General features: G+C 44.1%; 2 protein-coding genes and 1 long non-coding RNA gene across 101 annotated transcripts in view; all 3 read left to right on the forward strand.

Annotated features, from left to right (window-relative positions):
- The window catches only part of kif1aa (kinesin family member 1Aa), a 200,357-nt gene extending 199,700 nt beyond the window's left edge, over positions 1-657 (forward strand). Inside the window, exon 47 of the mRNA XM_052525192.1 lies at positions 522-657. Coding sequence (XP_052381152.1) covers positions 522-555 — 34 coding nt within the window. The 3' untranslated portion in view covers positions 556-657. The remainder of the gene's footprint in view (positions 1-521) is intronic.
- Positions 658-1,655: 998 nt separating this feature from the next.
- LOC127908488 (uncharacterized) lies at positions 1,656-5,536 on the forward strand. 50 transcript variants are annotated; one of them, XR_008067566.1, is made up of 5 exons: positions 1,656-3,402; positions 3,508-3,612; positions 3,717-3,737; positions 3,843-3,884; positions 3,962-5,536. It is a non-coding gene; the product is annotated as an uncharacterized LOC127908488 (long non-coding RNA). The 50 variants fall into 50 exon arrangements; XR_008067569.1 differs by lacking the exon at positions 3,717-3,737 and adding an exon at positions 3,759-3,779 and having other exon boundaries at positions 3,822-3,884; XR_008067599.1 differs by having other exon boundaries at positions 3,529-3,654; positions 3,717-3,884; positions 3,962-4,412; positions 4,455-5,536.
- Positions 5,537-9,584: 4,048 nt separating this feature from the next.
- Positions 9,585-13,631, forward strand: LOC118394345 (uncharacterized). Of its 50 annotated transcripts, none has more exons than XM_052466885.1 (4): positions 9,585-11,865; positions 11,944-11,985; positions 12,158-12,183; positions 12,219-13,631. In XM_052466885.1, the coding sequence occupies exon 1, from the start codon at positions 9,933-9,935 to the stop codon at positions 11,235-11,237; it is 1,305 nt and encodes a 434-aa protein (XP_052322845.1). In that variant the 5' UTR covers positions 9,585-9,932; the 3' UTR covers positions 11,238-11,865; positions 11,944-11,985; positions 12,158-12,183; positions 12,219-13,631. The 50 variants fall into 50 exon arrangements, with proteins under 50 accessions (XP_052322845.1, XP_052322900.1, XP_052322930.1 ...); XM_052466940.1 differs by having other exon boundaries at positions 12,245-13,631; XM_052466970.1 differs by having other exon boundaries at positions 12,271-13,631.
- Positions 13,632-13,708: the final 77 nt, after the last annotated feature.

The raw sequence follows: 13,708 nt of genomic DNA on the forward strand, positions 1-13,708 counted from the left end.
AGGGTTGCTACATTGGGACTTCCCTGGCTTCGGAGAGAATATTTCTTGCGATCAGGGTGTTTGCCATATCCCTACATGATACATCTTAACAAGAGTACTTGCGTAATCCCAGTTCTCTGATAATCTGAGTGAGACGTATCACCGCATTCCCCATGCTTGCAAGAGCTTGAGGAAGAGAAGCATGCTTGAGAATAACCATGAGGGCGGGAGGGTGGCTCCTTTTAATGGAAGTGGTTGAGGTTCTCACCTCATTCGCCACTCTACCTGTCTGTCTCAAACAAACATTTTTTGATTGGTACTTCCAAGAGTAGGCGGTACTTAGCGACCCCCCCGCATGTGTTATATCCCTCTCATGTTATCAGAGAACCGGGGTTACACAAGTAACCTTACCTTTATTTACTGTATGTTATTATGCAGTATGTTTCGATGCTGTAAATATGAAGAAAACCCGAATGGTTGGTAATTTTGAATCAATATACGATATATTCTCTCTCTTTCCCCCCCTTTTTTGTCTCCACCAGATCAAAGCTCTCCAGAAGGAGAGGAAGGATGTGAAACAAACAGTCGGACAACAACACGTCTTGTAAAAGAAGATAGAAAACATTAGAACGCAAAGAGACTAACCTGTATATAAATCCCTGATTACTCCTATGCTTATCCCACCGCCCCGCCTTCCATCCTACACTAGTAACCTGCTCTTCTTCCTTCTGCACACGCTCACTTTATCACAAGCTGACCACCTGTGTATCTGAGGCCTCCATCATCGTTGTGTGTCTGTCAGGCCTGTACTGCTGTCTGTCTGTGTAGGCTTTATCATCTGGTTAACCCCTCTCCAAGGCTGTGAACCCAAATGGCACCCTATTCCCTATATAGTGCACTAGGTGTGACCCAAATGGCACCCTATTCCCTATATAGTGCACTAGTTTTGACCCAAATGGCACCCTATTCCCTATATAGTGCACTACGTTTGACCAGGACCCATAGGGCTGGTCATAGCTACTGTGTAGGGTCATTTGGGTCAAAACTAGTGCATTATATAGGGAATAGGGTACCATTTGGGTCAAAACTAGTGCCCTATATAGGGTACCATATGGGTCAAAACTAGTGCACTATATAGGGTATAGGGTACCATTTGGGTCAAAACTAGTGCATTATATAGGGAATAAGGTACCATTTGGGTCAAAACTAGTGCACTATATAGGGAATAGGGTACCATTTGGGTCAAAACTAGTGCATTATATAGGGAATAAGGTACCATTTGGGTCAAAACTAGTGCACTATATAGGGAATAGGGTACCATATGGGATGCTTCCTGAACCTCGTCCTTCCCTTTCGGAGCTGATGGAACAGAGTAAGGGGTAGTTATCTACCAGTTCCTTATTTTATCGACTTACATTGTGATGTACTCTGTATGGTGGTCAGCAGCAACACGTCGAGCTTATTATTATTAAACAACACACATAAATCAAATCAAATCAGGATTGTTGACAGTAAATGGTTCTGTCTGAAACGATGCTGTTCACATCACTACATTTACATTTAAGTCATTTAGCAGACGCTCTTATCCAGAGCGACTTACAAATGGGTGCATTCACCTTATGACATCCAGTGGAACAGCCACTTTACAATAGTGCATCTAAATCTTTTAAGGGGGGGTGAGAAGGATTACTTTATCCTATCCTAGGTATTCCTTAAAGAGGTGGGGTTTCATTACTGCACCTCAGCTTTACCTTAAGGGGACTAGAAACAGAGATGGAAGTATTACCATGGAAATAAGACTACTGTTGACTCCAGATATGTGGTCTTGGTTATATTGCTGCTCTTATTGTTACTCATACAATGTTAAAAAACAACAACAACAACAACAGGTTCGTATTCATAGTAAACACATTTTCACCAAACTAGGGTTTCGTCAGTTCTGCTAAAATATGGCAAAAAAAAATGACAATTGACAGTTAAGTTTAATGTAAGTCTTCTGTTTACTTTTCTCTTTCTTTCCATACCAGCTAGGCTCTGGCTGGCAGGACAGAGAAACTCTTTTTGTCCCTATTCTCTTTCCATACCAGCTCAACTCTGTTCAGCTCTGTTGGGCAGGACAGAGTAACTATTTCTGTCCCTATTCTCTTTCCATACCAGCTCAACTCTGTTCAGCTCTGTTGGGCAGGACAGAGTAACTCTTTCTGTCCCTATTCTCTTTCCATACCAGCTCAACTCTGTTCAGCTCTGTTGGTCAGGACAGAGTAACTATTTCTGTCCCTATTCTCTTTCCATACCAGCTCAACTCTGTTCAGCTCTGTTGGTCAGGACAGAGTAACTATTTCTGTCCCTATTCTCTTTCCATACCAGCTCAACTCTGTTCAGCTCTGTTGGGCAGGACAGAGTAACTATTTCTGTCCCTATTCTCTTTCCATACCAGCTCAACTCTGTTCAGCTATGTTGGGCAGGACAGAGTAACTCTTTCTGTCCCTATTCTCTTTCCATACCAGCTAGGCTCTGTTGGGCAGGACAGAAACTCTTTTTGTCCCTATTCTCTTTCCATACCAGCTAGGCTCTGTTGGGCAGGACAGAGAAACTCTTTTTGTCCCTATTCTCTTTCCATATGATCTCAGATCTGTTGGGCAGGACAGAGAAACTCTTTTTGTCCCTATTCTCTTTCCATATGATCTCAGCTCTGTTGGGCAGGACAGAGAAACTCTTTTTGTCCCTATTCTCTTTCCATACCAGCTTGGCTCTGTTGGGCAGGACAGAGAAACTCTTTTTGTCCCTATTCTCTTTCCATATGATCTCAGCTCTGTTGGGCAGGACAGAGAAACTCTTTTTGTCCCTATTCTCTTTCCATATGATCTCAGCTCTGTTGGGCAGGACAGAGAAACTCTTTTTGTCCCTATTCTCTTTCCATATGATCTCAGCTCTGTTGGGCAGGACAGAGAAACTCTTTTTGTCCCTATTCTCTTTCCATATGATCTCAGCTCTGTTGGGCAGGACAGAGTAACTCTTTCTGAGTCTTGACATAATTTAATCTCCATGTTCCTCATTGATAAGTCCTGAGATGTCAACACACACACTTTACATCCCACGTGGCACCCTATTCCCTACATAGTGCACTACTTTTGATCAGGACCCTATGGGCTCTCGTCAATAGTAGTGCGCTATAAAAAGAACAGGGTGCCATGGGAGGATGCACCTACAGCTGGGCTACAAGAGAGAAGGGTTGGAATTGATCTGATAAAACCACTTCCCAAAGTAGCTGTCAAGGAATCTACAGTAACTATGAAGGTATCTACAGTAACTATGAAGGTATCTACAGTAACTATGAAGGTATCTACAGTAACTATGAAGGTATCTACAGTAACTATGAAGGTATCTACAGTAACTATGAAGGTATCTACAGTAGCCCTGAAGGTATCTACAGTAACTGTGAAGGTATCTACAGTAACTATGAAGGTATCTACAGTAACTATGAAGGTATCTACAGTAACTATTAAAGTATCTACAGTAGCTCTGAAGGTATCTACAGTAACTATGAAGGTATCTACAGTAACTATGAAGGTATCTACAGTAACTATGAAGGTATCTACAGTAACTATGAAGGTATCTACAGTAACTATGAAGGTATCTACAGTAGCCCTGAAGGTATCTACAGTAACTATGAAGGTATCTACAGTAACTATGAAGGAATCTACAGTAACTATGAAGTATCTACAGTAACTATGAAGGTATCTACAGTAACTATGAAGGTATCTACAGTAGCCCTGAAGGTATCTACAGTAACTATGAAGGTATCTACAGTAGCCCTGAAGGTATCTACAGTAGCCCTGAAGGTATCTACAGTAGCCCTGAAGGTATCTACAGTAACTATGAAGGTATCTACAGTAGCCCTGAAGGTATCTACAGTAGCCCTGAAGGTATCTACAGTAACTATGAAGGTATCTACAGTAACTATGAAGGTATCTACAGTAAGGTATCTACAGTAACTATGAAGGTATCTACAGTAGCCCTGAAGGTATCTACAGTAGCCCTGAAGGTATCTACAGTAGCCCTGAAGGTATCTACAGTAGCCCTGAAGGTATCTACAGTAACTATGAAGGTATCTACAGTAGCTATGAAGGTATCTACAGTAACTATGAATGTGTGAAGGTATCTACAATAGCTATGAAGGTATCTACAGTAACTATGAAGGTATTTACAGTAGCTATGAAGGCATCTACAGTAGCTATGAAGGCATCTACAGTAGCTATGAAGGCATCTACAGTAACTATGAAGGCATCTACAGTAACTGTGAAGGTATCTACAGTAACTATGAAGGTATCTACAGTAACTCTATTAAAGTATCTACAGTAGCTCTGAAGGTATCTACAGTAACTATGAAGGTATCTACAGTAACTATGAAGGTATCTACAGTAACTATGAAGGTATCTACAGTAACTATGAAGGTAACTACAGTAACTATAAAGGTATCTACGGTAACTACGAAGGTATCTATGGTAGCTATAAAGGTACCTACAGTAGCTACGTCCTCCCAAATTTAACCTTGATTCATCTCTAAAGTCTAATGATTTTTCTTTGTATTAATATGGGATATATTTAAATATTTAACTACATGATTATTTATTTCTGCGTGTATTTATTTACAAATACATTTATATTTCTGAAGTAGTTACAGTGCAACTTCTGCACACAGCACTTTTTAAGTTTTGATAACATGACCTATGACCCATGACCTCTACCCCCTACCCCTTCTTACTGTGGTCAGTTGTGAATAGTGCTAACCCCCCCCACCCCACAAAAAAACTATACAAATTGATACAGGGTCATCTTCTATGTGCTATAGTATAGCACCTACATGTTACTTGAATCAAACCATCAACATCACATAGATTTTGAAGTGTTGTACCTGAGCTATTTGCAACCCGATTTCACTCACAATACAATATTTTAAGAGAGAGAGAGAGAGAGAGAAAGAAAGATTGTGAACATAATGGAAATGAATTATACTTCAAACCTGGGAGATGGGAAACAGATGGGTGCGTGGACAGAACGATCCCGATCCCTTACATCGTGAACAGAACGAGGGAAAATGAAAACGAGCTGTTTGTAGCGCTCTAGGGATAAGAAAAGAAACAAGGTTTCTGAACAAGGATTTGTACATATCCTCTGGTCAAACAGTATATCTGCAGGTCCCTCAGTTGCTTTGGATCTACTTCATCATGTCCCAAATGATTCCATATTCCCTGTGTAGTGCACTACTTTTGACCAGAGTCCTATGGACTCTTGTTAAAAGTAGTGCACCTACATAGGGACTAGGGTTCTATTTTGTGACTCTGTCTTCATCACGCGGCTGTTTTTGTCCAGCTAATCATCATCTATTTATCTACACAGTAGGCTAATATACAGTGAGCTGCAAAACTATTGGTACAGTGGACATTTTGTTTTCTTCTGTTGTTGTTTTAGCTCTGTACTCCAGCACATTGGATTTGAAATCATAAAGTGAATTTATCCCAATACTTTTGGTCCCCTAAAACGGAGGAACTATGAACCCCCCAAAAAAAAAAAAAAGTGTTGTAATTTCTGGATGATGGATGATAATAGCCTCATATTAAAGCTGACAGTCCTGCACTTTGACCTCATAGTCATTCATCATTTCACATCCAAAGTGCTGGGAGTCCAGAGCCAAAATAAAACAACAAAACAATATATGCACTTAAAGACAATGAATAGGAGTTTTCATATACCATACGCCATTTTATGAACATATTATCGCCTGAGAGTATAGGATTTTTTTTATTTTTAAATTTAACCTTTATTTAACCAGGCAAGTCAGTTAAGAACACATTCTTATTTTCAATGACGGCCTGGGAACAGTGGCCTGTTCAGGGGCAGAACGACAGATTTGTACCTTGTCAGCTCAGGGGTTTGAACTCGCAACCTTCCGGTTACTAGTCCAACGCTCTAACCACTAGGCTCCCCTGCCGGATGATCCATTTCTATAGAAATATACTACTGATATTTCACTGTAGACATTTTCTGCATAATAACCAGATTGAATCCGGCAAATTATATGGCCGCTCACGTCCTCTTCGATTTGCTTCTTCCCTGCTTCCCCAGGGAAGCAGGGAAGCAGAAGGATGTTTTGCATCGAGCAAACATTAGTCATCGTAGTGGGGTCCAGTCCAGACAACAGGGAAGCAGGGAAGCAGAATGATGTTTTGTAATCGAGCAAACATTAGTCATCGTAGTGGGGTCCAGTCCAGACAACAGGGAAGCAGAATGATGTTTTGTATCGAGCAAACATTAGTCATCGTAGTGGGGTCCAGTCCAGACAACAGGGAAGCAGGGAAGCAGAATGATGTTTTGTAATCGAGCAAACATTAGTCATCGTAGTGGGGTCCAGTCCAGACAACAGGGAAGCAGATGATGATGTCATTTGTCCAGTCCAGACAACAGGGAAGCAGAATGATGTTTTGTAATCGAGCAAACATTAGTCATCGTAGTGGGGTCCAGTCCAGACAACAGGGAAGCAGGGAAGCAGAATGATGTTTTGTAATCGAGCAAACATTAGTCATCGTAGTGGGGTCCAGTCCAGACAACAGGGAAGCAGAATGATGTTTTGTAATCGAGCAAACATTAGTCATCGTAGTGGGGTCCAGTCCAGACAACAGGGAAGCAGAATGATGACTGAGGAGCCTGTTTTGTGTTTTTTTTATTTTTACAAGTTGGTCATCACTTGTATTGTGTATTTACTATGTTATTACGCTGCTATATGTTTCACTCACAGTTGGAAGAGAACAGGACAGCTGTCAGTATGCCCAGTAGTCACTACTCACAGTGGGAAGAGAACAGGACAGCTGTCAGTATGCCCAGTAGTCACTACTCACAGTTGGAAGAGAACAGGACAGCTGTCAGTATGTCCAGTAGTCACTACTCACAGTTGGAAGAGAACAGGACAGCTGTCAGTATACCCAGTAGTCACTACTCACAGTTGGAAGAGAACAGGACAGCTGTCAGTATGCCCAGTAGTCACTACTCACAGTTGGAAGAGAACAGGACAGCTGTCAGTATGCCCAGTAGTCACTACTCACAGTTGGAAGAGAACAGGACAGCTGTCAGTATGCCCAGTAGTCACTACTCACAGTTGGAAGAGAACAGGACAGCTGTCAGTATGCCCAGTAGTCACTACTCACAGTGGGAAGAGAACAGGACAGCTGTCAGTATGCCCAGTAGTCACTACTCACAGTTGGAAGAGAACAGGACAGCTGTCAGTATGCCCAGTAGTCACTACTCACAGTGGGAAGAGAACAGGACAGCTGTCAGTATGCCCAGTAGTCACTACTCACAGTTGGAAGAGAACAGGACAGCTGTCAGTATGCCCAGTAGTCACTACTCACAGTTGGAAGAGAACAGGACAGCTGTCAGTATGCCCAGTAGTCACTACTCACAGTTGGAAGAGAACAGGACAGCTGTCAGTATGCCCAGTAGTCACTACTCACAGTTGGAAGAGAACAGGACGGCTGTCAGTATGCCCAGTAGTCACTACTCACAGTTGGAAGAGAACAGGACAGCTGTCAGTATGCCCAGTAGTCACTACTCACAGTGGGAAGAGAACAGGACCGCTGTCAGTATGTCCAGTAGTCACTACTCACAGTTGGAAGAGAACAGGACAGCTGTCAGTATGCCCAGTAGTCACTACTCACAGTTGGAAGAGAACAGGACGGCTGTCAGTATGCCCAGTAGTCACTACTCACAGTTGGAAGAGAACAGGACGGCTGTCAGTATGCCCAGTAGTCACTACTCACAGTTGGAAGAGAACAGGACAGCTGTCAGTATGCCCAGTAGTCACTACTCACAGTTGGAAGAGAACAGGACAGCTGTCAGTATGCCCAGTAGTCACTACTCACAGTTGGAAGAGAACAGGACAGGACCCAGCTGTCAGTATGCCCAGTAGTCACTACTCACAGTTGGATGGAACAGGACAGCTGGTTCCCTAGTCCTACTCACATGGAAGAGAACAGGACAGCTGTCAGTAGCCCATAGTCACTAGGGACATGGTGTTTAACGGGCTCATTTATCAGTCACTACTCACAGTTGGAAGAGAACAGGAGCTGTCAGTATGCCCAGTAGTCACTACTCACAGTGGAAGAGATACAGCTGTCAGTATACCCAGTAGTCACTACTTTTGATATGAAGCATGCCTGAGGCCAGCCAACCCAGAGTCATGCTCACAGTTGGAAGAGAACAGGAAGCTGACAGTAGCCCAGTAGTCACTATACAGTTGGAAGAGAACAGGGGGGCTATTCAGTATACCCATAGTTACAGTTGGAAGAGAACAGGACGGCTGTCAGTAGGCCCAGTAGTCACTACTCACAGTTGGAAGAGAACAGGATGGCTGTCAGTATGCCCAGTAGTCACTACTCACATGGAAGAGAACAGGACAGCTGTCAGTATGCCCAGTAGTACTCACCTGTCAGTATGCCCAGTAGTCACTACTCACAGTTGGAAGAGAACAGGACGGCTGTCAGTATGCCCAGTAGTCACTACTCACAGTTTGTATGCCCAGTAGTCACTATAAGAACAGGGCTGTCAGTATGCCCAGTAGTCACTACTCACAGTTGGAAGAGAACAGGACGGCTGTCAGTATGCCCCAGTAGTCACTACTCACAGTTGGAAGAGAACAGGACGGCTGTCAGTATGCCCAGTAGTCACTACAGTTCACGGCTGTCAGTGCCCAGTAGTCACTACTCACAGTTGGAAGAGAACAGGACGGCTGTCAGTATGCCCAGTAGTCACTACTCACAGTTGGAAGAGAACAGGACGGCTGTCAGTATGCCCAGTAGTCACTACTCACAGTTGGAAGAGAACAGGACGGCTGTCAGTATGCCCAGTAGTCACTACTCACAGTTGGAAGAGAACAGGACGGCTGTCAGTATGTCCAGTAGTCACTACTCACAGTTGGAAGAGAACAGGACAGCTGTCAGTATGCCCAGTAGTCACTACTCACAGTTGGAAGAGAACAGGGTCCTGGTCAGTAAAGTAGTCACTATCACAGTTGGAAGAGAACAGGGCTGTCAGTATGCCCAGTAGTTACTACTCACAGTTGGAAGAGAACAGGACGGCTGTCAGTATGCCCAGTAGTCACTACTCACAGTTGGAAGAGAACAGGACGGCTGTCAGTATGCCCAGTAGTCACTACTCACAGTTGGAAGAGAACAGGACGGCTGTCAGTATGCCCAGTAGACACTTCTTTCATGGCATGCAGGGTTCTTCTTGTCCTTCTTTATGTGAGTCTCAGGAAGTATAGCATACCTAGGGACATGGTGTTTAACGGGCTCATTTATCATCCATCGCTTTCCAGCCATTGATGTAGTGACAGAGACCAAATGGATTGATTGATACACTGCTACCTGTAGCTTTTGATATGAAGCATGCCTGAGGCCAGCCAACCTACAGAGCATGCTCAGTACGAGCAGGAAATGACATAGCACTTATAGGTTATGTCTCAAAGGGGCACCTTATTCCTTATATAGTTAAGCAATAAGGCCCGAGGAGGTGTGGTATATTGGACACAGCCCTGTTCAATACAACCATATGTCACAAACTCCCGAGGACCCTTATTGCTATTATAAACTGGTTACAGTCGTAATTAGGGCAGTAAAACTAAATGTTTTGTCATACCTGTGGTATACGGTCTGATATACCATGGCTTTCAGCCAATCAAAATTCAGGGCTCAAACCACCTAGTTTATAATTCCTTATGTACTGCACTACAGTGGATAGGGAATAGGGTGCCATAGGGTCCTGGTCTAAAGTAGTGCAGTATATAGGGAATAGGGTGCCATAGGGTCCTGGTCTAAAGTAGTGCACTATATAGGGAATAGGGTGCCATAGGGTCCTGGTCTAAAGTAGTGCACGATATAGGGAATAGGGTGTCATTTGAGATGCACAATATTATTAAGAGAAGGAAGAACTGTAATGCCAATACTTGTATTGCTGTGGCTCTGCTGTTCAATACAACAGAACACAGCTGTGGCTCTGCTGTTCAATACAACGCTACACAGCTGTGGCTCTGCTGTTCAACACAACGCTACACAGCTGTGGCTCTGCTGTTCAATACAACAGAACACAGCTGTGGCTCTGCTGTTCAACACAACGCTACACAGCTGTGGCTCTGCTGTTCAACACAACAGAACACAGCTGTGGCTCTGCTGTTCAATACAACGGAACACAGCTGTGGCTCTGCTGTTCAATACAACAGAACACAGCTGTGGCTCTGCTGTTCAATACAACAGAACACAGCTGTGGCTCTGCTGTTCAATACAACGCTACACAGCTGTGGCTCTGCTGTTCAATACAACGGAACACAGCTGTGGCTCTGCTGTTCAATACAACAGAACACAGCTGTGGCTCTGCTGTTCAACACAACGCTACACAGCTGTGGCTCTGCTGTTCAACACAACAGAACACAGCTGTGGCTCTGCTGTTCAATACAACGCTACACAGCTGTGGCTCTGCTGTTCAATACAACGGAACACAGCTGTGGCTCTGCTGTTCAATACAACGGAACACAGCTGTGGCTCTGCTGTTCAATACAACAGAACACAGCTGTGGCTCTACTGTTCAATACAACGCTACACAGCTGTGGCTCTGCTGTTCAATACAACAGAACACAGCTGTGGCTCTGCTGTTCAATACAACGCTACACAGCTGTGGCTCTGCTGTTCAACACAACGCTACACAGCTGTGGCTCTGCTGTTCAATACAACAGAACACAGCTGTGGCTCTGCTGTTCAACACAACAGAACACAGCTGTGGCTCTGCTGTTCAACACAACAGAACACAGCTGTGGCTCTGCTGTTCAACACAACAGAACACAGCTGTGGCTCTACTGTTCAATACAACGCTACACAGCTGTGGCTCTACTGTTCAATACAACGCTACACAGCTGTGGCTCTACTGTTCAATACAACAGAACACAGCTGTGGCTCTGCTGTTCAACACAACGCTACACAGCTGTGGCTCTGCTGTTCAATACAACGGAACACAGCTGTGGCTCTGCTGTTCAATACAACGGAACACAGCTGTGGCTCTGCTGTTCAATACAACAGAACACAGCTGTGGCTCTGCTGTTCAATACAACAGAACACAGCTGTGGCTCTGCTGTTCAACACAACGCTACACAGCTGTGGCTCTGCTGTTCAACACAACGATCATCCCTACTGCTTCTGATCTGGCAGACTCAATAAAAACATATGCTTCGTTTGAAAATGATGTCTGAGTGCCCCTGGCTCTCCGTAAAATGAAAAAGCAAGAAAATTGTGCTGCCTGGTTTGCTTAATATAAAGGAATTTGAAATTATTTTTACTTTTACTTTTGATACTTTTAAGTATATTTTAGCAATTACATTTATTTTTGATACTTAGGTACATTTTAAAACTAAATACTTTTAGTCAAGTAGTATTTTACAGGGTGACTTTCACTTTTACCTGAGTCATTTTCTTTAAAGGTATCTTTACTTATTTCTCAAGTATGACAATTGAGTACTTTTTCCACTGCTGCCGACATGCGTATCTCTTCACATACTCTACCATGTTGACAGGGCTCTGTGTGAAAGTGATATTAGATTTGACAGTAATGATTCAATCTAATGAAGGTTGTGATATAAGGTCATTTGACCCATATCAATGTATCTTACTGTATAACTACAGGGTATACACTGCTTGCAGTAAATGCGCATTTTAAAACCGTTATCATTCCTTTAGAGTTCCAGGGGAAGTCAGGCCTACCCTGTACCAACGGGTCAGAGGTCTACCCTGTACCAATGGGTCAGAGGTCTACCCTGTACCAGTGGGTCAGAGGTCTAGCCTGTCAGAGGTCTACCCTGTACCAACGGGTCAGAGGTCTACCCTGTACCAACGGGTCAGAGGTCTACCCTGTACCAATGGGTCAGAGGTCTACCCTGTACCAGTGGGTCAGAGGTCTAGCCTGTCAGAGGTCTACCCTGTACCAGTGGGTCAGAGGTCTAGCCTGTCAGAGGTCTACCCTGTACCAACGGGTCAGAGGTCTACCCTGTACCAACGGGTCAGAGGTCTACCCTGTACCAATGGGTCAGAGGTCTACACTGTACCAACGGGTCAGAGGTCTACCCTGTACCAACGGGTCAGAGGTCTACCCTGTACCAGCGGGTCAGAGGTCTACCCTGTACCAACGGGTCAGACGGGTCAGAGGTCTACCCTGTACCAACGGGTCAGAGGTCTACCCTGTACCAACGGGTCAGAGGTCTACCCTGTACCAACGGGTCAGAGGTCTACCCTGTACCAACGGGTCAGAGGTCTACCCTGTACCAACGGGTCAGAGGTCTACCCTGTACCAACGGGTCAGAGGTCTACCCTGTACCAACGGGTCAGAGGTCTACCCTGTACCAACGGGTCAGAGGTCTACCCTGTACCAACGGGTCAGAGGTCTACCCTGTACCAACGGGTCAGAGGTCTACCCTGTACCAACGGGTCAGAGGTCTACCCTGTACCAACGGGTCAGAGGTCTACCCTGTACCAGTGGGTCAGAGGTCTAGCCTGTCAGAGGTCTAGCCTGTACCAGTGGGTCAGAGGTCTAACCTGTCAGAGGTCTAGCCTGTACCAGTGGGTCAGAGGTCTAGCCTGTACCAGTGGGTCAGAGGTCTAGCCTGTACCAGTGGGTCAGAGGTCTAGCCTGTACCAGTGGGTCAGAGTTATACCCTTTACCAGTGGGTTCTACACCTGTTGGGTCTAGCTAATTTCCTCACAGTTTGTCTTGTTCCATTGATTGAATCAGAAAACCCAAATAGTCATGGATGGTGGTGGTGCATCACTGAAATCTCACATACAGTCTGGTAGAATGTAAATGATAATTATCATACTATATTGGATTGCAGTGTGTGGGCCTATTGAGCAGGTTATGGTTGTCTCCTTCCCAGTTTACAATATTAAGGGCACTCCACTGTATAGGACATAAAAGACCCTTACCTACGAGGAGATGTGTTCATATGGCCTTTTGAATGTAGCCAGGACATCATGTAGACTGGGCCATTAGTCCCAAATGGCACCCTAATTCCCTTAATAGTGCACTACTTTTTATGGGATCTGGTCAAAACTAGTGCACTGTATAGGGAATAGGGTACCGTTATGGGATCTGGTCAAAACTAGTGCACTGCATAGGGAATAGTGTACCGTTTGGGACTCGGACAATGTCTGTCTGTCTGTCAATCCTATTTCACTGTCTGGCCACAAACATCCACATCCCCTCTTAGTCATCACCATCACAGAATTCACAAAGTAGCTTTTGAACCATCAAGTGTGCTTCCATATTTAATCAGAACTGGTTGTGTTGTTTCTATAGCTCTGTCAAACTGCACCCATTAAAGCATTTTTCTATTTGGTTTTCTTCATGTTCTTTTTTTGTTTGTTGTTGCATTGTATATAAAACAACATGATTGCTGTGAACAGTACACCATACAGCTGTAACCTGTTGAAACACCATCTTAAATGTTCAGTAGTTAAATCAATGTCTCTATTTGAGTGTTGGAGTTGAAGCATAAACAGTTGGTGTACATTAAAACACATCGTCAATTGATATTAAATAAACGTGGAACTTATGAAACACGACCAAGGTACATGTCTATTTTTTATTGTGTTGATATTGTTCCCTGCATGCTGGAGATTATCGGCCTCTTTTATTGATC

Source organism: Oncorhynchus keta, chromosome 1 (genome assembly GCF_023373465.1).
Source record: "Oncorhynchus keta strain PuntledgeMale-10-30-2019 chromosome 1, Oket_V2, whole genome shotgun sequence".
Classification (NCBI taxonomy): Eukaryota; Metazoa; Chordata; class Actinopteri; order Salmoniformes; family Salmonidae; genus Oncorhynchus; species Oncorhynchus keta.

Excerpts from the sequence above, each read along its gene's own strand:
- LOC118394345 (XM_052466758.1), top strand. The coding sequence starts at position 9,933 with ATGCACAATATTATTAAGAGAAGGAAGAACTGTAATGCCAATACTTGT.